Source organism: Netta rufina, assembly GCF_964035555.1.
Source record: "Netta rufina genome assembly, chromosome: 4".
Taxonomy (NCBI): domain Eukaryota; kingdom Metazoa; phylum Chordata; class Aves; order Anseriformes; family Anatidae; genus Netta; species Netta rufina.
In genome coordinates, this window is record NC_140127.1 from 68,010,209 (window position 1) to 68,038,024 (window position 27,816).

Sequence of the window (27,816 nt, forward strand, 5' to 3'; positions counted from 1 at the left end):
CTTGCCTCAGCTGCAGATCACTGACATGGCAATGCCTTCTGATGACACACACCGCCACCTTGTGCTACGGTTTGGAACCACAAAAGCCTGAAGAGATACCACACACATCCAGCTTTGGGTGTCTTAACCACATTTTCCACAGCCAGTGTCCCATAATAGAAATGTCTAAACTTTTATGCAACTGAGGCTGCAGCAGATGGAAGCCTCGATGGCCCCAAGGAGCAAATGTCACTCCTGCACTAACTGATGCAGCTATTCTGAGCAGCTCACGGTCTTTGCAGAGACAGCTGGTGCTAGAATGGCACAGATACCACCACCTGGGTCTGAGATCCTATTCTTCCAGCAGGTAAATACATACGTTACAATACTTCAATGGAAGAAAAAAAGTGAGACTACTCCATTACTCCCTTCCTTAACCTGAATCCGATGAGCAACTGATGAGTAACAGAAGTTGTCACCTTTAAACCCCTGGACTGTAATTTGGTAACAGGTTGCATCATTCCCTCTACACAAGGGAGATCTCATTTACCTGCAGCAGCTGGGTTTATTGCCTACAGCAGCTGGGTTTAGCTGAGTAACAACATTCTGTACCAGCAGCACACGCTAGGACAGGAGCTCCAGGACTGACTAAAGAGGGATGTGAAATTGTAGATGAAGAGTGAAAATGTAGATATTGTAGCCAAACCAATCCTCCTGCTGCCGCCTGGCCTCAAAGGGGATGTGGAAGCAATCATTTCTTAAAGCTTCTCAAGCCTGAAGCTGTAGAATTACACTGCGTCTTGCAAAGCAGACCCAAGCCCAGTGGCTGTATCACACTGAAACACATGTTAACGAGCAGCAGAAATAAACCATGGGAACAGTTCTGGAGAAGGAGGCTAGTGGGCTTTGAAGCTGCATTGTCCTTTTAAGTATATATTGAGTGAAGTTTTATTTTCTTTATAAAAATGAAAGGGTGTCTGGGTAAATACGGTCATCAAAATGAAATGTTCTCTAAATAAATAGCACAGTATCAGAGAAACTTTTCTAAGTGCATTATATCTTTACACAGACGAAAATCCTAAAACACCATTTTTCCTCCATGGTGGACAACACTAAGCAACCCACAAGACGTTACTATTTTGTTAAATACTTACACAACAACATCAAGCCTACCTGTTTCATTTCTATACCAACAGAGAAATTGAAAATACTTGGATCACCTTGTTTCTCATAAAGTACCTATTATAATAGTCGTATTATCGTAATTCACAGAATTCGCGAACTTAATTCCAGCATCCAGCAGGAGTCCTCCTTGCTCCAGCGGACACTTTTTCCCATCAGGTGAGGTGGCAAACAAGCGTTCAGAGAAACATACACTAAAATGAAGCAGCATTCACTGACCAATTCTGGCACAAGATTAGATTTTGTTTAGAATACCATTATTTTTTTTTTTGCAATGTTTGTTTTTTCCCTCACCCAACCCAAGCAGAAAAAAGCAAGACACAAGTCTTCTGCCATACTAATGTATTCCATCTTTCAAAAAGAAAGACATGATTTTAATATTACTTAACAATATGTTAAAAAAGTAGCCAGTTAGGCTTCAGTGTTAATACAATTATACACTCTATAACAGATTTGATAGTGTGAGTACTGTTCTTTTTAAATTTTCTCATTCTGCAAGTATTCTTACACAAGCTGGCTACAAGTCAGGAAAAAAAATCAAAACACAAATAGCGTAACTTGTACACTCTTAAACAGTAGATTGTGAAAGAACTGAGGAAATACTTGTCCCATAAGAGCCTCTTTTTCATGAAGTCATGTCAGGAGAATTCTGGAGCAGATGAAAGCACAACTGACTAGGTCCATTCCTTTGTCAGGAGTCAGAATGACAAAACATAGCTAAATGCAGAAGTGACAGGAGCCACTGCAGATGATGCAAACTAGTATTTTGGCCTCCACCCAAGCCTAAGCAATTTAAAGTCTCTGAGGCCAAGGCATTCAGAAGGAGATGGAAAAGAGCTATTGTTCCAACTCCAACGGCATACAGCTACAATCAAGTAAGTCTCACTCACAGACTACAAGCACACAAGCTAACAAATTCAGGTAGAAAGTGGCAATTTTTCAGTCCGCAAGAATTATCAGGCCAAAGGGTTCAGTGCAGATCCACACAGCACTGGGGACAAGGCAAGGCAGCACTGGCTCAAGACCAGATAAGCTCTCAGCACAGCAGGACAGGTAAGTGGAGTTGTCGTTCATTGATTCCTGCAGGGTTCCCTCCCCATATTGTGTCATTTCAATGTGCAGCAAAGGTGGTTTTTTTCAAGCTAAAATTGGACCAGTTGATGGAAAGTCTCTGCCTCGTCTGTCTAGCAGAATCCAAGCAGAATCTGAAAAAAAAGTGATAGAGTAAAACTTATGTTCTTCAAAAAAAAAAAAAAAATCAAGCCACTGATGGTATCCCTTTTCTGAAGGGTCATTCCAATTCGGAAGTACAAAGCTTAAAAAAATCATGCCATGAAAAAAATTACTTGCCCCTTATTCATAAACCCATTTCTTTGAACAGCCCTGTATTACCAAGAATAAGTGGGAGAAGAAGCAAAGAACACTAGCAACACAGAAGCTAGCTGAATGTTAACTAAAACCAGAGCTGACACGGCTGTATGTACCAAAACCCTTGTAATAGTAAGAATGTAGGTAATTTATAGAGCAGAAGCACCAATGGCATTGGGCACTGCTTTTTCTAACACCAATCTTCTGAGTACAGCAAAACTACATGAGACAAAGGCCTAGTGAAAGGATATTTGTTTATAATATAGCAGATAAATAGTCCACTGGACTGGACTGGAAAAAGCATCTTTAAAAAATAAAAATCCACTTAGTAGCTTTCACTGAACACACTGCACATTTATGGATGAACTTCTGAAAGAGCTTGGTATGTGCTCAGGAACAGGTGTTTCATTGACAGTTAATTCATGTTTCAATCCTTTATCAAGGTATGGTGTAGCTTGATTAGGCTACAAGTTCCATTATAGCTTCAAGGTAGCTCCATCTGTAGCACCCTTCTCTGAAAGAAAGGCTGCACAGCTTCTGTAACAGCTGAAAGCCAAGTAAGGGGAGCAGACAGAAGGAGAGAAACAAAAAAGGTACAGGGGAAGGTTAGAAGAACTGAACTTATTTTGTTCTTTCTGTGCCAAAGGTAGAAGCACTTTGCAAAATCAATTCTGAAGTCAAGGTGTAATTAATGTATCCATCTATCATCCAACTAACAAAGCAAGGAGGAAGGATGACAAATTAACAAATTATCATTGAAGAGTATGAATTCCACCAATGTTGTTGGCTTGCCATTGATTGTATTGGGAACTATCCAATGACACAACACACTCAATGTGCCTTCATGGCATTCCCCTAAACAGAACCTAGCAGGGCACTGCAGGCACGCATAAAGAATTGGACACTTCCTAACAGATGAAATTAAAGGAGTAGATGATATCAATCACTGAATTGGTTATAAAAGAGCAGAGTTATAAAAGCTCTAATTGCTCATTTGGAATCATGTGTGACAAACTCATTTCCAAACTTCAGCAACACTTCTGCAAGTAAAGGACACTTTTCTGCCATTTATCTTATTGAAAGTAAAGAATTGGTGAACTTTCCTGTTTTATTATCACAGACACTACAAACTTGAATGAAGCTAAGAATATTACCTGCAGCTTGTAGCACAGTGCTTGTGCTATGCCAACAATAGCATTACTTAATGTACGCCACATTTAATTCATAAAATCTGCCTTTTAGTTTAAATAGCAAAGTCTGTTAACTGGCACAACTTAGAAAAATACTTTTTAAGAATAGAGTCTGTACTTCTGAAATTTCATCTTCTTTGCATGTTAACATTAATTTAAATCTGGCACATGGATTTCATATAGAAATAACCAGCACAGAGAAGCAGTTGTCCTTCGCAAGACTCAGATATTCATTACTTCCCATGCTCATTGTCTATCAAAAGTATGAGTTCAGAGAACATTTAAAATCCATACTGCAAGTCTGAGCTTAAACAAAAAACACCCTTTAAACAAATGGTTTTAGTTGTCAAACACTACTATCGATTCCAAAACTATTTTGAATAGTAGGAATGGTAGGAAGCTAATGGATCTGTAGCCATTCAGCTTTGGCTATCACAATGAAAGACTCACTGAGAAGTATTTATGGGAAACGAGCACGCCCAGTCACCATTAAAGACGACAAATTTGAGTAATCTATGGTATTACTGAAGAACACGTGCTATGTTACACACACATGAGCTGTCTTCCCATATCTGAATAACTTAAATATGTGATGCATAACCCCCGGCAAAGCAACCAAAACTCACAGAAGAACAAAGTTTCACAAACATCCGTTCATTCTTTTTCTTGACACTGCACTAGTGTAAACATGCCCTCTTTAATCGTTAGTATAAGCTAGTACCCGCAGTTGTGCCATCTATATTTCATGCATAATAAAAAGTTCTAAAGCAATAGCTCTCCTCTAAACATGTAAAAAAAAAAAACAACCCTCATGAAATAACATTTTGCTCTGAAATTCTGAAGTTTTTATTTGTTCAGTACTTAACATCTAACATTGCATTTATATATATATATTTAAAAAAAACACTAGCAAGTATTTTGTCTGTGTGAATAATAAACATTTTCAAATTTTGCTTATAGAAAAAATGGTAGCTGAGGATATTCTGAAAGCTACATAAAGCTACATAAAGACGATGACAAGGAATTGGTCATTAAATACACTGAAAGCACCACAACAGCTTTATGGGCAGAGGTTACAGCACTTTACCTTTTAAAATATTCCACTTCTCGCTCTGTTTCGTCCATTTCCACACTGTCTAGATCAATGTCTTTGGGTAGAAAAACATCATCTACAAAGGGAAAAGGATTACACTAAGTTAGGTTCCATGGGGAGGAGGGACGGAGAAAGGAAGAAGTGTGAACAAGCTGCATTAAAGACACTTTTAAAGAACTGTCTGAACCTTGTGGACTACTCATTATTTGTATTTAGGCTGAATTAATAGCAATTTATAATTGAAAAGCCACTTCTTAAAAACGTTATACTAGTATTTCTCAGCTCAGCCTTCAGAAGGAGTTAGACAGGAGTAAGGAGGAGACAAATCAACAGTGAATGTACTGATCACAGGGATTGCAAAAGATCCAATAAACCTGGAACACCGATGAGAAAGGTCAAATTATACAAGGGCGTTGACAAATTCGGCAGCAAAAGAACACTGTTTGCCTGAAATTTGTTGGCTTGGTTATTAACTAAACAGCTCTAGAAGCATTTTAAGAGTAGTATTCATAAAGAAAGAATTTCAAGAATTCTTTGTAGAGACGCTGTACTCCTCCTGGACACTGTTATCAGGCTCTGTCTGCAAGTCATGCCATGTGCAATTAGTTTTTTTTTTTATTTAAACGTTTTTCTAATATTTTAACATGGCAGGAATTTAGGCATCAGCCATTGTAACCACGTTGGTGTATTATACTGTCTCAGTATATGATCCTCTTGTACTTGCTGAAATAAACACACGCTTCAGGAAATGTAAAGCTTTTTGTAGAAAGAAATTTGAGAATTTTCTTCACAAAGCCTCTTCTGACTTGACGTGTACTCCATTCTCACCTCATGTATACTCCATTCTCACCTCTGAAGCAGCCTCAGAAAGTGTTCCAAAAACCATGAAACTCAACACAACTGAAATCACCCAGCACACAGGGCAGCTTTCCAGAACCCCTGGATCTAAGAGAACAGATGACTTCTCTAAAGGCACTCCTGATGGTTCAAAAACTGTGTGCCTTGGCCTTGCAACTTACTTCAGAAGAACCAGAAAGCCTTGTAAAACAGGGCTCCCTGTACCCTATTTTCTTCAGCCTCTTTATAATGAAGAGTTGGAAAATCCTGCCAGAATAAGTTGAAGAAACAGATCACAACAGAAGCAGTGTTCACTGCCTTAACACTTCATTTTTTACAATTATTTTTTCCTTAGTTCATTTTTTGTGCCTTTGCTAATTTAATACATCAATCCTATGTCTTTAAGAAATTGCAACCAAATGCAAAGTGTATTACATTAGCTTTTAGTTCTGAAGTCAGAACGACTCAAAGCAAAGGGACTGCCTCGTCCAAATCCTTCAGAGAGCAGCACAATGCTTCTGAATTTATAAAGAGATAACGTCCTTGTACTTCCTCACGTTTGAACATTAGCTTTCAGAACCTGTAAGTGTACTTATTAGAGTAGCAGAAAAGAAGCGTGGGGGTGTGCGTATGTGTGGATATGTGGAGGAGAGATGCGGGAAGTACCTAAGCAGCTGCAGCAGCCTACCCACCCACTCCTATTCAAGGGTTTCCTTCACATGTCTGTAGGACCAGGAGAAGAAACCAGACTGGAGTTTTGTGTTTTTCCAGTGATTGGAATTAAGACTGCCCCACAACACCGTATACACAAGAACTAAGGTCTCAGAGAAAAATATTCAGGGCTGTATCACGGTCAGATTGACACAAAATTGAAACAGAGAAAATAAGAATTAAAAGAAAGAAGGGTGGGCTGACTCAAGCTGGCCATGAAACCACAAAAACAAAATGAGGCTCCATCTCTGGCTTACAACAACCAGAGGCTTGGTTTGTATTTCTATAAAGCTTAAGAAACAGAAGTATACTGAAACATGTGTCTTCAAGCAGAGACTGCCACAGAAGGATGGGGCAGGTGTATGTGCTTACCCGAGAATATTGCAGTTCACACTGCTGTGCTAAATCATTCTAGAGAACAGGCAGCTCATTTCTGCACTGCTGCTGCTCAGCTCCTGTGTGATCACTGGGGAGTGACCGGGTGCTCTGAGCAGACAGATGTCTGCACCACAAACTGCCACCCCAACAGGCAGCCCCACGAGGGACCAAGCACACACAGGAGCAAATTGGTGCCTGAGAAGAGCACATGGATGAGCATGTTGACAGAGCAAACCAGCTCACACTGCAGGCATTCATCAGCTTTGATATTAAATCATATTACTAGATACTTTCAGGAAAATGAAATAAAGCAAAAAATTCAATGGGAAGAAAACTATGCAAGTGCAACTTGTTTGAGTCACCTCCAACTTCTGTTGTTTTATTAATTCTATCAGATAAATCAAATCTATTTACTAGCACAAACTGGTATTCATGTAGTGAAAACACTCCATATTATTAAGTTACATAATCCCACTAAATTTTCACAATGACAAATAAAAACCAGTGAATCAGTTTGTATTTACTACACCTGTCAATGTAAATGCAAGAAAATATTTTCCACTGAAAAAATGAATATGCACGAACAATTTTTCTTTGGCTGCAGAATCCCCTGGTTTCCCTTGCACAAAGGGTAAGACCAATTTTAGACTACACTCAACGCTGTGTGAGAAACAGTTTTGCTTCCAAACAAGTTCAAAATGGAATTCCACATACTGCTCAAGTATTCTAAATATTCTTAAACAGTAAAGAGACAGACTACAGAAAATAAACTGATTCTCTACTGATAAAAACCACACAAAAACAGTGGCATGTGCTAGTTTATTCTTCCACATCTCTACTAAAAGTATATGCGTTTACTAAAAGCACACAAGTAACTTAAGATCGTACATCACACCACTGAGCACCCCAGAAAACAAACTGAATTTATAATTACAGGGGCTTGAGTTTTCTCAAAACCTATTTTTCTGTTTCTCTAATTTACATTAGCAGGGCTGACTATGGATAAACTTCTGGACTTAAGCGGTAGTAGTAAAAAAACAAAACAAAGAACCATGATTTCTTCATCTTTCTTATACACTTACCAATGGAGTTGTTGACTTTGTCCCCTTTTTTCTTCTTGTTTTTCTTGTTCTTGCCTTTTGGTTGAGGAGAATCTGCAAGTATTAGCTTATTATTTTGTTGCTGCTCATTTGGTGAAGGGGATTCACTTGGTACAGGGGCTTTCTCTTCCTTTATGTGGTTCAACTGTTTTTTGTTGTTGTTATTTAATTTCTTCTCCTCTTTTTTAGGTTCTGCAAGTGTTGGGAGCTCTGCTGCTTTTGCTTTGGCTTCTATTTGGTTTCTGGTTTTCGTCTGAATCTCAGCTGCTTTGGGGGAGTCAACAGGCTTTTTCACTTGTTCAGCACATGGTTTATTATTTATTTGTTTTAGTTTCTGTTTGCTGTTTCCTTCTTTATGTTGATGCATAATATCAAGCAGAAAAGAGAGGGGCTCATGCTGCTTTACACTCCCCTCCTTCTGATAAAGCAGCTTTGAGTCTCTAGTGTTTACGGGGTTGGATAGTTCACAGCCTGCCTCTGAAACCGGCCTCTGTTCTGTGTGATTCACATGTCTTGACAGTGAACCAGAGGAGGTTTCTATCTTTTCTGATTGCTCAAGTGTACCATTCTGAATGTCTTCAGGTGCATTTGGGACAGATTCCTTCACTGTCTCGCAGTTTCGAGTAAGCATGTCCACCTTCTGACAGTCTTTACTTGTTCGTTCTTTCTTCTTTTTCTTTACAGCCCTCAGCTGCTGAAGTTCTTGAAGCCGCTGTAGCTCTTGTTTCAGCCTCTCCTCCTCCTCTTCTTCTCGCCGCCTCTGTTCTTCAAGCAACTGGTGATGCTCCCTTTCCCTGGCTTCTGCTTCAAGCCGAGCCTTTTCTTCAAGCTACAAAAGAACAGTTGGATTATTGGAAGTGACACAAATTTTGGAAATTAGTTTTAAGTATCCTTTTTGGTTTTGTGTGTGAACAGCTTAAGTCTTAGGGCGTTAGCCTACCAGCTTATCTGACCCCCATTTGACTGCTGTCACTACCAACCACCATTCATCATCATTTATTTATTTATTTATTTATTTTTTACTAATGCTAAGCTTAACTTCATATCAAAGTTTGCTATAATCACCAAGCCCCGTTGAAAATAAAATATTCAGCTTCATTCTCTCAACTGCCTGTGAATTACAAAGGTAACTCATGCTTGTGGCATGTTGTATCATTTACATGTTCTTCCCTTCTGGTAGACTTTCTTTTCAGTGTTTATTAACATTAGGAGGAGCAGTCACTAAAAGCAAAACACTAAGCACATTAAAGACACATTCCAAACTGTCAAAAATATTAAGGATGGTGAAATTTTCTGTTAGCCGTAAGTCCATGACCATGTAAAACAAAGACATAGGACTTTTTTTTCCAGCTGTTACTGCAAGTAACTAAAACTTTGTGCAGTACTGTTCTTTCGTAACAAGCAAAATGGGATTTGTACACTGAGAACAATCCTGTCCATGTAGTTATTTTCCTGCACATTTACAAGTGTCTATAAAGGATTCCTTTTTCAGTTACAGAAGTCATGCAAAAAAAAAAAACAAACATAACCCTGTAACATAAACATCAGGTTTTCCAAACCCATGGAAGCATTTAAAGCACACAGACTTCATGCCAGCAAACAAATCCACAAACATGAAATATTTACAGTGATGTCACACAATGTGCTTACCAGAATTCAAAAACATTCAGCAATCAATCTCATTACAATTTGAGCTTGCAGTATGTTAAGGTTGATACTTAAACTGCAATAATAAAGCAATTTTTCTGCTTATTTAACTTAGAAAAATCATTTTCCTCTATTAACTCAGCAAGTGTTTTTGTCATCTTCAAAAAAATATTTTCTGTATTACACATCAAAGATGTTTGTGTTTGAAATGTCTCTGCCAATTTCTGTTTGAAAGCAACCTTTAATTTTTATTTTATTCTCTGCAGCTTGCCACTTCACTCTGACTTTGGACAGGCCTTCACACCATCACACGGCACAGCACTCTACCTCTTTCAATTGGGACAGCAAGGTGCCCAGCACAGTCATTCTACACGTAAAAACTCAAAACTTAACTTCTCCACCCTCATGAAAGCACTGACCATGTGTTTCCTGGCTTCTTATAGTCATCTTTCATAACCATTATTCCAATGAAGAAACATGAGCTTTCTAATTTCCTCCAATTTCAAAATGTCCATTCTATACAGCTATCAAATTCTTGTTGTTGACACTTAGAAATAACTTTCTGAAGTGAGGGAATTCCACTATAAAGCTGACTTGCAGCAAAATACACAAGGACATTGTGAGAAATCCTCCTGTTCTATGTAACTTCTAAGCATCAAAACGGATAAGTAGGCTTTGTATGCACAAACAGGCAGAATACCACAAACTACATAGAAAATAGTTAGGCCAGTATTATAAAATCAGTACAGAGCCATAATACTTAAAGAGTGAGCACAAAACACACTTAGATGCAAATGTAAGGTTCTAGGATAAGCACACTTTTAGATCTTACCTTTCTTTGCTTATGTCTGGCTCGCTTGGCTGCCCGAGAACTGCTTACTGGTTTGGTTTCAGAGCTGTTTATGAATTGTAGCAAGTCCTCCACCTTTCGATGATCAACAACACTTTCCCTTTCGGAGATCTGATCCGGTTTCTTCGGCTGCTCCTCCTTCCTTTTTGTTAGACGCAAACGAAGCTTTTCTCGCATCTCTGCGTAATTTCTACTGGTTGGTGCAGCTGGCGGCTAATGGACATCAAACAAAAATTTAGTGACTAAAAGCTTCACGGACCTAATACTCTTGACATTTTGAAGTTTTAGAGACCTTCAAGGTCCAAACTGAAGGTCAAAACCTGCATACTGAACTCTTTATGTGTAGGTGCACCTGAGTGGATATTTAACAGGCAACAGATCTCTCAGGCTTGTTGCTAGCTCACGAGCTTTATTTTCCAATTGGAAGAATGACCAATTTTGCAGAAGAATGTGCAAGTGAGAAGACAGAGGCCTTTAAAAGCAAGAAAGGAGACTTTCATATTTCCTTGTGCTCAGCATGCTACATCTGAAGATTTAAGAGAGCAGACCCTTGCTGCCATTTCCATGATCTATCAAGTCTCTTTCAGGGTTTGGGCTATACAGGCCTGAGGGCCATCACTGTGAAGGGCTGATACCCTGCACCAAAGCACACCAGCGTATTTCCAGCACATCAATAACATGTTAATATTGCTGTAAGATGAACTCCTGAACCATGTTTCGTATTTGCATTTCCAACCTCAGCTCCTGCCTCTCGACTCCTCTTTGCTCCTCCTGCCTGCCTTCGCCTCTCCCCTCCTGCAGCAGATCTGGTGCCCACCTGTTTGCAGCTGCACCAGTTCAACTCCCTAAACCAACAAAGCAAAGCCTATTAACTTCTAAAACTCCTATAGTGTTCTGTCTCTTCAGCACAACAAATAGTTCACTGTGCCATCAGACTACTGACAATAACAGAGGAAACACAGGCATGGTGGGAACATGCAAGACACAGGATCCCTTTCGCTGCCCCTTCCAGACACAGGGCAGGGGCTACAAATTCACTTCAGGCTTGAGGATGAAGCTGCAGCTGACCAAGTACAGAGCCCATAAGATGAATTTTTATTTCAAATAGGAAAAAGAGAGCCAGAGACTCAAATCCCACTAGCAACCTGATTATTAAAACAGACTATATGCACAGATGTACAAGTAAGGCCAGCACAAAATAAAAAATTAAGAAAAAATTGATGTGGTAACTTAACAGCTCCTGCCATTTCGCTTGTGAAAATGAAAAGGCCATTAGGAGAATCACTAGCTATGTTAGGGGTATGAAGAAAACTTGAAGGTGCTCCAACCAAATCCTTAAGGAGTAAAAAAAAAACAATAGGGAAAAAAGATTTTGTATAAACTCTATACTTCAAAGCTTCATAATTTCTTCAAAGTACCTTATAAAGGCAAATTCAAGTCAGCACCTATCAAAAGGCACCAGCAAAGAAAATTGTTTGTAATACTGAAAATAGGCAAAATGCAGTTTGGGTTTTGCTTTTATGAAAATATAATTTAAACTAACTCTGATTGAGTTCTAGGTGAGTTTTTTTTTAGTGTCACATTAAAATGAGTACTTGGAGAACTCGAAGTTGGTTCATAAATTGCCACCAACTTTTTTTTTTTTAAACATCCCACATGAAGTTCATTTTAACCCAAACTCACCACAATATTTATAATTACACTACTATAGATGAACGCATGAATTTTGTGAAGTTATTTACATGGCTGAATGCCCATTTGCAATGTCATAGTCAAACATGGTATCTATTATCCAAGTCAGTTGCTTCCTAAATCTTTTAGCCATTTTTATTACCCTTGAACTGCTTTCAACTGGAAAGGCTTGTTTCAATTCTTCATTTCAAAGAGGAAAATTATTTGCTACCCATGCTTTGAACTTCCTTTTACTACTCATCTCTCCAGCAAGCTCTACACTGCAGCTAAGGGGGTGGCATTAATGTCACATGCAATTGATGAATTCATGACAAAGAAAAAATAAAACTGGAAATCCAGCAACTTACTCCGCCATGGCCGAAGAACTCACAGTAACAGCAGTCACAGTATTTTCCTTCCTTCTGATTTGTGGATGTTGAGGTACTTGAGCTATGCTCTGAACAGCTGTCTTCATCTTGGCTCTCCTCTCCATCATACTGTTGATGATCATATGTGTTACTGTTCTCACAGCGATGGCCCTCACAATCAGGATCACTGTGTTAAAGTGAGAAAAAGTTTTTACAAACTCTAAATTATAATACAAGTAACACTGAAAAAAACATGTACAGCTGTATGTACATCCATCAGGAACACCTCTCTAACCGGGATGTCAGCCACTGGTGATGCATCAAATCCTAAGGCATTCTTACAGTAGCTTTCAAATGGAGATTCTCAAAACCAAGAAGAGAGACTTGATGATGCATGGCAAAGTGATTTATGAAAAAGTCAGTTGGTGACTCACTGAATAAGTAGCCTACAGAGTGAGCTGTGGAAGTGTTCCTCCTTGTTTTTAAAAGGGGTAAAATAACTTCAGAAGCAGAAACTTTTAGCTTTAATTTGGAATGGTTTTGAAATAGCTGCCATCTCATTGCTTGTGGTCTGAAGACAACTATGCAGTTGTAAAATGCCAAGCTTATTTCTAAAATCCCCTGGTTGTAGACAGATTTTCAAGCCCTTCACTTAAAAAAAATCGGCATCAGCAAAAAAACAAGATGTTGCCATTACCCTCTTTGTACCTTAATTTTTTAAGGAGAAAATTTTTACAGGAGAAAACACGGTATGTCTCTCCAATAAGCAGCAACACAGCAGTTTATTCTCTCCGAAGGACAACTTAAATACATGCCCAACACATCTATTGCTCATTTCTTCTGGAACTGTGATGTGGTTTTCCTTTAACTGTAGAAAATATTTAATAAAACTCATCTAGCATTTGTTCTTATGTTAAAAAAGTGAAAACATACCATCATCTGTCCTATCTGCAAAACATATGTGAATCTTCCTTCTGAAGCTCACTCCTCACTCACCCCCTGCCCTCCCACAAAAAAAAAAAAAAAAAAAAGTACCTTTATCAAAAATTAGGGAGTAAGGCAAAAGAAAAAATGCTCACAATTCAGTATCCTAGTTAAGGAAAAGGTATGCACAACCATTACATGTAACAGTAGGTACCTGACAGCACAAACATTCTGGCAAGTCTATCTGAGCAATCCTAGTACCGCTGCTTCTTCTCTGTTGAGAGTTAGCACGGCAGTGCCCAGCCAAACAGTGGGATAGTGTGCTAGGAAATAACAGATACAGCTCTGTAGAAATCAAAGCTTCGTTAGTTCTGTCACTCAGCTGCTAGACTTACCTGCAGACACTTGGCGGGGCACTTACAGAGCTGTCTGTGGTAGAAGTAGGAGGTGCAACCGTAGCAGGACAAAGACCTGAATGAGGATCCACAAATCCAGGGGCTGTTGCAGCAGTTTTGGGGAAAGAAGGAGCAGCAAGATTTGGAAGATGGGGCGTAGAAGCTGGAGACAGTGCAGCAGGAGACAGTGAAGGAAGGGATGCTAAACTGGTAGGACTATTTCGTGGTGCAACTGGTGCAGAATGTCTATGGTCCTCTTTATTAATATTGTGGAACACTTCACCTAAATTGAGGGGAAAAAAAGACACTGCTTACAATTAAAAAGAAATAAGTTTCCGTTTAAACGCCCGAAAACATCACTCAGTGGTAGATGTTCTCGGTTTCTATAAAAACTGGGTATTTCAACATAAATTACCAGTCCCCAAGCCCAGATACCAAAGTCTTTAACCAAATTATAGAATGAGTACAGAGAACACCACTCAAGAGTAGTAAGAACACTGATTAAAGATAATCTCAAGACACAAAACTTTACTTAAATAAACACGTATAGATATTTATGATTAAATATATTTGAGTCAGTTACTAAGCTGTGAATTACAACTCCTTACCTATTGATGAAGGTCTCTTGGACGATACTTTGAATTGGTTGCTGCTTGACTGCACTGTTGTAGCTGTGCAAGAGACAGAAGAAGTGGCAGAAGAGGTTGCCATGACAACTTTATTAGCTTCCATAAAGGCATCCTGGAAATTGTACAGACATTTCTTCTTTGCAGCATTTTTCTTCTCTTTGCTGTCAGTAACTGCTGAAGCTTCGTTGCTAGATGTAGTAGGAAGTGCTTCGGGTCTTATTTCTGAGAGTGCTGGTGTTAATATATCACTCCCTTCAATTGAAACACACATAGTAATTAAGAATCATAGAATTACAGAACTGTCTTTATGGTATTTAGAACTCAACATTTCATAATTTAGATGTAGTGCTGCAAGATGAACAAGGATATGCTGTGAGTATTGGCTTGGTCAGATTAGTGAACTGATCCTCTCCTCCCAAATACCACTCCCTTTCCCTCCCCCCCCAAATATAGCTGTAGTGAAAGTGTTAAGAAGTCCCAGAGCAGAAGTAAAAAACCCCTTTAAGTTACATGCCAAATGTGTTAACAAGTAGCAAAGACGCTACAGATACCTATAGCCATTTATACTTGAAAAATTAAAATTGGATACCTTTTTACATCCTAAGTATAAAAGCTTCAACATGGGAAGTCCAGGTTGTCCATGCAACAATTACAACATAGGCAGGAACAACACATCCTTCTATCAGTGTGGTGTTATAAACCTTATCTTTACTTATTGGTAATTCCAGACAACTATGGTAACCCCTTTGTGATCAGACCTTTGACACAAGCTTGCTACTAATCATCTGTTGGAACAGCTACTCATAACTACGTTTGTATGGAGATGAGCTATGCTACTGGGGAAAGTTTTCTGGAAGTTTTTAAGGTCTTCCCTTTCAAGTATCACTTTAGTAGCTTGACCCAAGTTAGCAGCAGATCAGTCTGGAAAAAAAAAAGCCAAAACACAAAACCAAGCTCCCTTTTTCATACAAGTTACTTTAAAAGGCAATTTTTATATTTGCTATCGTGTGAATGGAAGATATACACAGGTTATTTATTTATTAACCTGTTCTATTTCACTTTAACACTTAACATCTCCAAAGGCTTCCTGGCTTAAATAAATCACTTGCTAGATTTATGTCTCTGTTTGAATGACAACACTATCTCTGTGCACCGTAAGGAGGATGTAGTACCATGTCACCAGTGCTTTTATGACCCTGTAGAAAATGAGCGGGCCTTCATAACAGAAGAATAAAAATACCTTAAGCTTCCCCTGAATTCCAATTTCTTTGCAACCCTAAGCATCCAAAGACAAAAATTCTTCTACAATGACCACAGGTGAAAAATGGTAAGCTATTCTTCTGCCTTTAGAGTCCTATCACCAATGCATAGGAACTTGTTTTCCAATTTTCAGCCCCACTGAAGTACAAATGGCAGCAAGTCTCTGCCAGCACCCCATCTTATAGGAACGTGATGATAAAACCTTCCATTCCTGGAAAAAAAGTGCCACATTCCACTCAAAATATAAGACTTAACTAGTCAGTGTGAAATAATACCAAAACCTCACCAGGAATTGTATCAGGCAAGAATGTAGCAGGATTCCAGTTCTTGTCATTCATCATCTCTGATCCCCAGAGACTTATAAATTTAGAGCTATTCCAATCTGGAGTGCTCCCAAAACAGCTTGGATAAATATGATCTTGGAGAGATGCATTGAATACTTGATGCTTGTTTGAATGATTCTGAACTGGAGCTGGCGGTAATGCCTACAAAAATAAAGAGTATTTTCCTCATTAATATTCTGTTTGCTTACACAGTCACTCCAACAGCAACATTCAAATCATAAACTGTTTCAATTATGAAAGGCATTGTGAAAAGCTAAGGGTAATAAACAGTATTTCCCAGAATGATAAAAAGATGGGTTTGATTTTTTTTTTAAATGCAGATAACTTATTACACAGATTTTATGTATATATTTTATAATCACAAACGTTTCCTTTAGATTTAGATAGAAGATGAATACCAAGAAGCCTTCTCCAAAAACACCGTGGTAAATATATAATATCAGTGGGTCACCATTTTTCATTAAAAAATATTTATTTCAATGTAGAACTTGTTAGGAATTGCTACCTTTCAAAGCCTAGGCTGCCAAAAACATTTCTCTGACATTATAACCACTACCACATAAAACAATTGTGATAAAGGATTACAAACTTCAGGATTGGAAATAGCACAATAGAAGAACTAAACACTTACTATTTGAAAACATCTTTTAAAAGCTTGATTGTATTTGTCTACTCTTTTCACCTCCAGTACTAAAAGGTTCCCAGCTTGAAACTTAACAGGCAATGAATGCACCCTTTTATTCCAAAAATCATCTTAAAATAAGCCCAATAAAATACTTTTTCCTGTTTTATAGAGGCAAGTTGTTCTGGCACACCCCATTTCTTCTAGCTGAAATTGTTTATTCACATTCTAAAATGTAACTTTCTTCCAGAAACCTTGTGCAATTCCAGCATTACGTTCAATTACTGTCACCTTTTCTTTGGCTTTTTTCAAGTGATCATCCTATTCCTCCACATTTCATGCAATGAAAGGCTATACAGGTGTAGATCTAAATATTAAAAATGTCACCTGAGTCCAGTAATTTCAGAAACTAATGCCTAAACACTCCCAACCAAGAGAACTTGTATACCTGGACTTTTTATTTTATTTTTTTTTAAATCCAGACAGATTTTCATCATCTGACTAATGGTGAAAGCCAGAGCAGCAGGAATACCCTCCATAAAAGAAAACTTACACATGTGGGTAGAAAAAACATCATAGAGACAGAACAGCCTTTCCACGATGAAACAAGCCTGATGCAGTCGGGCTTATTAGCTCCTTCACTACCAGCTCTGCTGAATTCATCTGGCTCTTCAAACGTGAAAGCTCCCTAAAGCTTCAGCTTCCACATATGCCTTTCTAGCTCCCGCACAACATAAATACATGGAGCCCAGCTGGTTCAGGTGCTGTGCCAAAACTAATAGATCTGGCCAGCATAATAAAGCCACTCAGTGCTAGCAGCCTGCCACTCTGCATGGGGCTTCTGGTGGAGCCTTGACAATACGCTGCAGATGTTTCACTACGCAAAGGTCTTTTGAAAGGAAAGAGAGCAGAGATCAGGGTACTGCACGGATGAGAACTTGAGTGGACTGCTACAAAGGGATGGGGGACAAGTGCTGGAAGGATGGAAAAGGTGGAGATTACAACAATTCAGGATTTCAGAAGATCGCCAGTGGGCTGTTGAGAAATGTCAGGCTGGAGCACGACAAAAGGAACTGTTGCATCACAACAGAACTAAGGAAAGGATACCAATAAGACAGGAAAAACAATGAGGATATTAAGGAGAATGGCAAGAGTTCATTAATGATCATCTCAGTGAGCTAATCTACTCACAACCACAGGATCTCCGGACCAGACGGGAGATGACAGGAACACGTCATGCTAATGACAGTCTTTGCCCCTTTCAGCAGGACCCGTTTTGACTCAATGAAATATTACGTGAAACTGCACCACAAAAATGTTAGCTCTTGCTTCTGACTCAATTCTAAAAGCAGTCACCTGGTCTCAATCTGTTCTGCATCTCTCTCATTCATTACTTAAAAGCCTTGGGTCAAAAGAACTTTGCAGAACCTGCAAAAAAATCAAGTTCTCTCAAAGCAGAGAAAAGCGAGTATTTTTAATACCTCGTTTTTCTCAAAAAATTACTAATACTGAGCTAGAAACCTCAGGATATTATCACCAAAATGGAATATTAAATTTTAACCTCCAGTATATATTAAATGGAGATTTAATTAGTCCTATTACACTGACTAAAGCCCCATTACTCTTCTACCATTCAAGACTCATTTGATTCTACATTCTTCCTATTCACAGCAAGGAAATTGTCAGTCTTCCTGATGATAGCTGCTCTTAGCTCTGCTGTACGAACCCTTCACCATTTCTGAATCTGTTCTATTCCCTACCCCTCACACCATTTCTTCCAAAAAGAACTCCTACAAACAGACCACACACTAAAGCGATTTTTACGGTTTTACTGACACTTTGTCACCTAGTAATTCACACAGGTGTACAGCATTTCTCCTGGGACCAGAACGTGGCTGCTTCGGCAGGCTTACCTTATTGTGTGTGAAGGGGGAAGCTGTATACAAGGTAGGGTGGATAAGTGGACGAGGAAGGTGTGGGATTGTATGCAAAGGTATATGTCCATGGATGTGAGGATAAAGATGAAGTGCGGGATGTGCAGGTTTTTCAGGATTCATGAACTGATGGCCAGCAGGCAGGCGTCCAGTTGCAAGTGCAGAGGCTGTAAGACCTGAAGCTTCTTGTTTGCAAACGTGACATTCACAAGCGTTTGGGCCTTGGTCAGCCTGTAAGTGCAAAATAAAAAAAAACAAAATCAACGTATTTTATAATACAGTCAGACAGCTCCCTCCATGATTTTTTCTTCATAATTATAAACGATTACTTTTGCATACATAATTAATAAATTCAGAGCATCCATTGAATTCTTTCATTATGGGAAGCTATTAAGTTAAGTAAAAGCACTAATAAAGGATCTTTATCTCAGTTAAGCATGGAACATCCTAAAGATTAACACAATTTGATACCAAATTTTGAATGTCTACTATCAGTGACAACAAGCAAAACACTGATAAGAATTGTCAAGGAGAGACAGGAACAGGAACCTTGACAACATTAGGCAATTGCTAGGTAATTACTCCATTAGGTAAATGGGATTAGATGTTTATTTTCCATAATTTCCCAAGTATATGGAAAAACAGTATGCACAGAAAGTAGTAATAAGGGTTGATTAGCTGATAAAGTTGGAAGAAGTCCTGAGCAATGTTAGGCAGAGCATTGCCAGCTTGCTAAAGGAGGGGATCCTTTCCCTCTGCTAAAAACTGGCTGGGCACAGTGGGATTACTGGGTCGAGTGCTGGGCTCCTCAGTGCAAGACGGATGTGAATGTACTGCAGCAAGTCCCCCAAAGGGCCACAAAGATGATTCAGGCCTTGAGGCATCTGTCAAGGAGAGGCTGAGCAAGCTGAGACTGTTCAGCCTCAACTGAGAAGGCTCAGGGGGATCTTACCAGTGTGTATAAATACCTGACTGCAGGGGTGGAAGGTGGGTAAAGACAACAGGGCCAGACTCCTCTCAGTGGTATCCCATCAAAAAATGGGCATAGACTGAAATGCAGGCTCAAAATTCCACTCCAAGTGTTTACATACTGATTTTATTGTGAGGATGGCTAAGCATTGGAACACGTTACCCACAGCAGTTTTGAAACCTTCATCCTTAGTGATATTTAAAACCCACCTGGATACAGGACTGAGCAACCCTGCCTGGGCAGCCTTGCTCTGAGCAGGAGGGTAACACTAGACTATGTGCAGAGGTCTCTTCCAAACTCAACTACCATGCAACTGTTGTAAGAAATGTCCACATTACACAACAAGAAGTCATTTATACCATTGTAAAACCTGTGTCTTACTGGACCCTTTAACTGACCTCAATGTATCATTACTCTGTCTTAAAAGGATTCAAATACTCTGGAAGAGAAAAAGCCCAGGAAAGTGCAGCTCCATTTCCCTCTTAAATTAGTGTTTTTTCCTACCACTTCCATTGGGCATTTTACTGGAAGATAGTTTTACTGGAAGCAATACCAGGAACACTTCCCAGTGGTGATTTCTTCCCGGCAATATGACAGTAGAGATTTTTTTCCCCAAGAAACAACATTACCATCTTAGCTTTCTAGAAAAGAATTGACAGGTGGTATCTTTCTCCAATATGCCTTCCTCTCAGGAAGAAATAACACCTCATGTTCACTTAACAGCATTACAGCCTTTGCCACAAGGTATTTTGGGCAACCTGAGCCAGGGCTCCATCAACTGCACAGCACAGAAGTGCTGCCTGATGCTCAGAGGGAACCCCCTGTGCTCCAGTTTGTGCTCACTGCCTCTTGGCCTGGCCCTCACTGAGAAGAGCCTGGCTCCATCTTCCTTGCACCCTCCCTTTGGGTATTTACAGGCATTGACAAGATCCCCCCGAGCCCTCTCTTCTCCAGGTAGAGCAGCCCCAGCTCTCCCAGCCTCTCCTCACAGCAGTGCTGCTCCAGGCCCTTCACCACCTTGGTGGCCCTCTGTTGGGCTCTTTCAAGATGTCCGTGTCTCTCCTCTACTGGGGGGCCCAGGACTGCTACAGGGGTGGCCTCAGCAACGCCAAGTAGAGGGGAAGGATCACCTCTCTTGACCTAGTAAAATGAGAAACTCCAGTAGATTAATGCCAAAAGATCTCAAATACATGTGTGAAATTAATCATATGCATGTAGCATTACAAGGTAAACACGCAGCCCTGATTATCAGGCTAAAAAGAAGTCATAGCTCTTCAGAGTACCTAATCATTTTTTGCTCCAAGAAAACAAAAAGAGAAAGGTTAAATGCTCCCTTTCACCTTGCATTTTAGTTTACCTCCCCAAGGCAAGCAGCCTTATATAATCTCAGCAGCACTTGATTTTCCACAACAAAAGCTGGATCTGTTTGCTAGTTTCAAGCTAGCTTGACAGATGTCTCAACCCATTTAAGCATTATGGCATTGGTCAGCCATACACAGAAAAAAAAGATTTTTCTTTCAGTGAGCATGTTGAGACGTTGTAGCTTAATACCCATAACACAGGAGAAAATCCTTTCACCAGAGGGCCTTACAAACATCTGAACCACAGGGGAACATCGAATGGGAGTTCCCACCTGACTATCATCTAAGCCCTCAAAGCTGCCCCCTCCAGTGCAGAGTCTTTTGTACAATAAGCAATAAGAGTGACTGATATTTTCCCTCTCGAAGCAGTGAACCCATGTTAGAGCTGCAGGATAACTCAGACTGAAAGCCACACAAAGACAAGTCCAGGGGATGCTTTGCTTTGGTGCTCACGGAACTATTTGTTCAGCTGTTAAACCAGACACTGCTGCCCGCTGAGCAAATACTCTGGGTGGTTTAGTGACCTTACAGTAAAGAGCTCAATCTTAAACCAAAAAAAAAAAAAACAAAACCCACAACAAACCACCAAAACAACAAACCACACATCATGCTGTATGCAACAGACCCTACACGAGGTTTCAACAAGGCAAATTAGTCCTCAGATATAGGATTATAATACGCTCATTAACCATGCACTCTCACTGGATGCCCCACAACAGTAATTTCAAACAACATTCACACGTAGCAAAGACCAAGTTTCCAAGAAGAAACGTTTGAGTTTCTCACTCATACAAGGCAGGAAGAAACTCTTTTCCCTTCTACTGAAAACACCTTCAAAATAAGTAACATCCGTTTGCGAGAAAGGAAGACAGTAACCATGACAGTATACAATCAACTGAAACTTACTTTAGATATCATAGGTAACCACAGGTAACTTAATGCATTTAACCTTGAATATATAATTAAAATTGAAGACAACTATTATCATTCAAGCAGCCACATTTCAGAAGTCCATTTACTGGAAGATTCTTGTGTAGATTACTATACCTGCTGACTAGGGTAGGAAGGTGGTGGACTATCCATTTTTGCTTCATCTTTCCTTAATGCCCTTTTTCCTAGAGACATTTCCTCCTTTTGAGTCCCTGGTGGTTCACCACTGCTCTCCCCATCTGCTTCTTCATCGTCTGCTTCTGAGGAACTGCTGCTAGTACTGCTCACCTGAGGAGACTAGACAACATCAACTTATTAACATCCGAGGGAAGGACAAGCCTTTCTCTAGCAAAAAAGTCCAACTGCCAGAAAAAAGTAGGACAATGTAAATGCTGTACCTCATCTTTCAATGCCATGTTTTCACCTCCGCCATTTAGCTCATTGTGAATTCCATTCATGTTGGCTACCACCTCTGCATCATCATAATTATTTAGTGGGTAGATATCAGCAAATTTTGCTGATAATGGTGCAACATCTTCATCATCACTACCACTGAGGGGAAGAGAGGCTTAGGTAAATCACAGCGCTCAGGAACCTCGGTTATCGTGAAAGCAGTCACCAAAATGAAATAAGATGGAGTATCACTTATATTAAAATCCCAGTTGGGAGTCAAAGCATTTTCTTTCGACTTGTTTAACTGACCTTATTTTTTTCATTCAAGTAAAACCAAGTAATCTGCTGTATAGCCCTACTGAATGCAGTAAGTGCATGCCTGAACACAAGATCTGTACTGAAAATAAGATTCTCTGCTATTTCCATGTAAAATATTTTCCAACAATGTCTTATGACCAATAAATTTGTTATCTTAAAAATGACAGGATACAAATGACCTTGAATTTGATGAAAAGGCCTTCTTGTGCCAATTATTTCATTTAAAGAAAGTGTGAAGTGGCAAAGAGCACACTGTAGAACTTAACTTTTTCCATCATTAAGTTCCAAACCAGTCAGTATAAGTACTGAATATTCGACGTGTCATAATAAATCTTAAGTTTCTCAATTGCTAGATGACCCCACACCTGTGTGTTTTTCAAAGTCTCCTCTAAAATGCTTAATGAACGTCTTCTTACAGACAGCTAGAACAGGCATGTTTTATTCCCCACTCCAGGCAAGTGTTGCAAAGATTGCTGTAAAAACATGAAATAACCAACCCCGAGCTCTTAAGAGCTTTTAGACTGTGCACCATATCTTTTTGCATTCCATGAGACACTTCACCAGAATTTAAATTATGTGATGGCACCACTAGGCACACTTAAAATGTGCAAAGAGCAAATCTAACAAGTAGGCTTAGGTCCGATACAAGAAATAAAATGACTCTTCCCCAAGAAGCAGCAGCATTTCCCTAAAAAAAAAAGGGGCTTTTTACAGCAAGTAATACTTGAATTTAACTTCATTAGCTTCTGAAGAGACAAATTTACCAATTCTGGACATTTCAGCACCAAGTCTAGTTTACAGAAATTACAAAACACATATTTATGTAGCTAACCATACTATCACATAGCCTGTTTTCAAACATGACCCAAAGTCCCGCTATTAAAGATCAAACCACAGATCACAGTGATCATAGTGTTAAATAGTAAACATTTAAAGAAAACTGAACTTAGTGAAGTGATATTCAGAAACATCCCATGCATTTGCACCTTCTTCATTCACCACATGATATTAACACAGAATCCTGATGACAATTCCTTGACTGGACTGATATTAAGTACTTCATTAACATTCCCACCAGTACTGAAGTTTCTTTTTTTTTTTTTTTGTTTTGTTTTGTTTTGTTTTGTTTTCCTTCTTTAAAATATTCTTTTAGAATATCACATGACAGAATACTGCTGGCTAGATCCACCCAAACCACATACAGAAGTCAGCCAACCAGTTTTATCCCCTCAGAATTATGGAAGAGGCAAAAGCCTACCATTAGCCTAAGGCCTCAAATCTAAGGATTACTGTGATCTCCATGAAGAAAAAGGGTGGCAGATACTTCTAACAGGGAGAACAACACATTTCAAGCAGTATTAAGTCAACATCTCTGGAAGCTTTTAAAAGCTTTTCTTCAGGTGTTTGCACAGCATACAGCACTGGACTTGTGGTCTTCTGAATACAGTATCAGGATTAATTACTTTGATGCAAAAATAGCATTACCTAATGATGGTTAGCCTATGTAACTTGCCTTATTAAGTTCAATTCACTACTTCAAATTTTTAAAACAGAAGAACTTACAAAGTTGGTGCAGAACCATTGTCTGCGAGGATCAGCCTTGGATGTTGCTGAATGGTAATAGGCGAGCTGGAACCTGATCCTGAACTTGCTGAAGACATACTAGGTGGGCGGATCTCAGACAGATAATCTGGAGCAGAATCGATTTGTAGTGGTAACTGGTTAATGTGGATATCATCCGTTATAGGAGAATCCATGATGCCACACGTTAAAATGTGTGAAAGGCTGCAGTCATCACAAGTACATCTGTTCAAGAATTAAAGTTACAGATATTTATGACCTTGTTTGAGAAGCATTCATTTAAAGTAACCAGACTCTTTCTTATAGTAATATAAGTCCTTTTTTCATCTAACACAAGAAATTAATCATGTATTATGATTCCAAGTTAAAAACATCATCTCACCTTCTTCTATAATTACAGTTGGGACAGTCAGGCATGCTCAAACGTGATGACAGCATGTGTCTCATTGTGTCTGTGAAGTTGTTCTCCCCAGCTAGTGCTTTCTTGTTATTAAGCTGAAGTAAATTATAAAGGCAATGTTTTAGTAGTGCAAATCTTTCCATTAACAATTCAATGGCACATCATGTCAACATATTGCATAATCAAAAAGGGTTCATTAGGAGAAGTATTTTACAAGGTACAGTTTTATGAAAGTGATGTTTTGATCACGACTAAAAAGGTACTAAGTTACAGACAAATTTTTGGCACTGAAGCTCTTCAAAGAAAGTATGTTTCTCCACTGAAACAGTAAAGCAGCCAAGTCCACCTCATTTGTAAATGCACCCCGCATGGTATTTCTGCTGACACACACTCAACTTGAGCAGTTCTTGTCATGTTTCATAGTACACACAAAAGGACACTGCTGACAAATGGAGAAAGAATGCAAGCTCACCTTTAGCTTGCAAAAAATAATTAGGACTAATTCTGCAGTCACAATGGGATAGACTCAAGGAATGAAGCAGCTGCTCAAAACAGGACTTCACCACGTTAGTGAAAAAACAATCTAAATAACCTCCAACTGGCAGAGGCCTAATCCTGAAAGCACCTAATTTCATTAGATACCCACAAACCTTAGGTTAAACAAGGATGTGCCTAAGCTTCCACTTCTGTAGATGGCAAGACCTGACCCTTACCTAAGCAGCCATGGGCTTACAGCTCACTTAAGCCCAATTAGGATCAAGTAAAAAGAGGATTCTCCCTCAAGTCCCTCTGAGGGGCCTGGTTGAACAGACGTTCCAAACTTGTGGTTAACACAGGCTTATGTTCCTTAAAGAAAAAAGTACTGGTGACTGTTTTGAGACATTGCCAATTTAAACTTAAGTTTATAAAAATGTACAATCATACTCTGTCTGGCTCAAACTAGCATTTCTTCCTGTATAGTGGTACAGGAGTGGACAGGTTCACCCCCCATCCAGTGTTGACTCTGGCCTAGTCACTCTATACTCTTACAGAAAGCACAATATGTGCTTGAACACTTCCAGGCTAGAGAAAAGAGTGGTGTGCCTTAAATAGCAGATAATTTATACTGAAGTGGTAACTGCTAGTGGCCCCTTTCCGGCTACACCTTAAAAAAAAAGCGGGTACCTCTGCTCAGGCTTTACCCCACAGAACAGATGCATAAGACATCTCCAGAGCCCTAACAGATGCAGTCAGCCACCCTGCTGCTGCGGCTCACGCTCCCCAGCTCTGCACACACAAGGGAATTTAACACGCTCTTGAACACAATATTCCCTACCCCGTGTGTCACGGCAGCTCCACACTTAATGTATTGGCTGTTTTGGATCCCATCTTGAGGCATCAGAAATTCCTCTGATTTCATAGGGAATTTTAACATCACATATTCAATTTTAAGACTACAGCGCTTATCTTTTACCTTTTAGTTACTAAGTTTACATACTCATCTTGGATCTTGCTTTCTGTACTTTAGCTGACCAAGTTTCAAGCCTGGCAAAGTCACAGAATTAGGTCATAGAAAACTAGCACAATATACTACACTCGGATGTTTGCATCTTAAAAATATACAGGAAACATTAATATAACTTAGTATGGTATAAACAAATCCTACCTGCTCTTCAATAAAACGCCTTTGTTTAAAAAATTCCCAGTCTTCCTTTAGCATGCGTTGCTTTGTTTTCATTGCCATCTAAAACAGAATTTAAGGAAAACTCATTGGTTTAATCATAGAAATTGTAGGCTGTGGTCGGTCGGTCTATCAAAGTCTCATGAAATCTAACTCATCTACACCATTTTGAAAGTACTTGCATACTCAGTCAACATGATGTTTAGTTTATTTGTTAATCCTTTGATTTGGGTCCCTTAAGTAAACGATTTTATATTCATTTACACTACTCTTAAGTAAGATTTTTCCACTATTGTTACTTAATTTTTTTTTCCCCTCCAACTACATAATTTCATAGAATTTTTGTCATTAAACCTTTAACATCCCAGATACACTGAAATCCATCAGAATCTAGGGCCAGAAGTTTTAGCAAGGCCTCAGTATAGGCGCAGTGCAAACTCCCGTACCACACGTGGAACTAGCCATCTAATCTAAGTGAAAAAATTAGAAGAGTAAACATAAGATTAAGTAGCAACCTAGACTAACACTATTTACTGCTTTTATCTCAATCGATTTCATTCCCATGATTTATTTAAGGCTGGAAAAATTTTATAACTACTTGACCTTGAATGACACTGTACAAAGTGCACAGAGCTCCTAACGTTTTGTATAGAAATCATCTTATTCTGATTTAGCAAACAAACTTACTGACAGAACCCCAAAGCTTCCATGAACTTTAACACAGCAAAACACAGGAACAAAGCTTCTCCTACTGTACCTTACAGCTTTTTAAGAACGCTAATTCATCAGCAAGGAAAAACAATTATCTAGGTTCTTTTACTTTTTGATTTACCTGGCCAATAAAAAGAATTGCAGCAACAGAATATACCAAACCCCTTCATAAAGATATGTTAACAAACCAAAGTGCAGTAGGTTATGCCACTAGCAATCTTTTTTCTTTAAAACTGTGCCTCCAAATATTTATCCCTTGATCTAAAGTTATAAGCCTTAATATTAATTTAAGCATGTTATTGCTATTACCATTATTTAACTAGGGAAACTGAAAATCTAAAGCTGGGGATTTGAAACTGCATTAAGTGGTAAAGTTCTGCCTAATGGATTTTTGACGCAATTAGCAGCATATAATTCTAATTGCTACTGTGCATTTTTATTTCCCTTACTCCAGGGAGGTTACAATAGCAACAAGAAAGGAGTTTATCATGTGTTCTTACACAGCACGCATGAAACATTCTTGAACCATTTGTACCACTTCCTAGGCACACTAATGAGCACTGCAGAGCCTAAAGCCAAAGATGTTGAAGATTTCATCTCAGCTATACTATCAGATTCTGAGTATCCTTAAGGTACAATTAAAAACAGCAGTACTCACTGCTTTAGGTGTCCAGACACTTAGCTGAAGCCTCACCACTAAAACTGAGCACCTACATTTGCTATACATTATGAAAGAAGATTTTGATGCCAAAGAATTAAAGTTTAAAAACAGCCAGTGCATTAACTGGGAGCTACCTACTCAAGTCTGCCAAGAAACTATCAAGGAAAATAGCATGGCTTAAATCCTGGTACTCTTAAGTATTAATGGGCTGAAGTTAGTTTCCCTACTTCCACCTTAGCAGCCTTTCCTATACCATGTCCGCAAGTATCTTAACTTACTCATTCCATAAATAACAGGGAATCAGTCCATCCATCCCCACCCCCCACCCCCAAATATTTGCTATTTCAGC

General features: G+C 39.1%; 1 protein-coding gene across 4 annotated transcripts in view; it reads right to left on the reverse strand.

The window, feature by feature from the left end:
* Positions 1-1,486: 1,486 nt before the first annotated feature.
* The window catches only part of FAM193A (family with sequence similarity 193 member A), a 76,016-nt gene continuing 49,686 nt past the window's right edge, over positions 1,487-27,816 (reverse strand). For 3 of the 4 annotated variants that reach the window (XM_084285819.1, XM_084285817.1, XM_084285816.1), the window contains exons 9-22: positions 26,081-26,158; positions 24,418-24,530; positions 24,018-24,260; positions 22,142-22,295; positions 21,861-22,040; positions 18,462-18,713; positions 15,869-16,067; positions 14,302-14,574; positions 13,694-13,976; positions 12,375-12,561; positions 10,318-10,548; positions 7,821-8,667; positions 4,807-4,888; positions 1,487-2,366 (exon numbers count right to left, since the gene is read on the reverse strand). In XM_084285819.1, coding sequence (XP_084141945.1) covers positions 2,273-2,366; positions 4,807-4,888; positions 7,821-8,667; positions 10,318-10,548; positions 12,375-12,561; positions 13,694-13,976; positions 14,302-14,574; positions 15,869-16,067; positions 18,462-18,713; positions 21,861-22,040; positions 22,142-22,295; positions 24,018-24,260; positions 24,418-24,530; positions 26,081-26,158 — 3,216 coding nt within the window. In that variant the 3' untranslated portion in view covers positions 1,487-2,272. The remainder of the gene's footprint in view (positions 2,367-4,806; positions 4,889-7,820; positions 8,668-10,317; positions 10,549-12,374; positions 12,562-13,693; positions 13,977-14,301; positions 14,575-15,868; positions 16,068-18,461; positions 18,714-21,860; positions 22,041-22,141; positions 22,296-24,017; positions 24,261-24,417; positions 24,531-26,080; positions 26,159-27,816) is intronic. The other variant, XM_084285818.1, reaches the window with a different exon arrangement.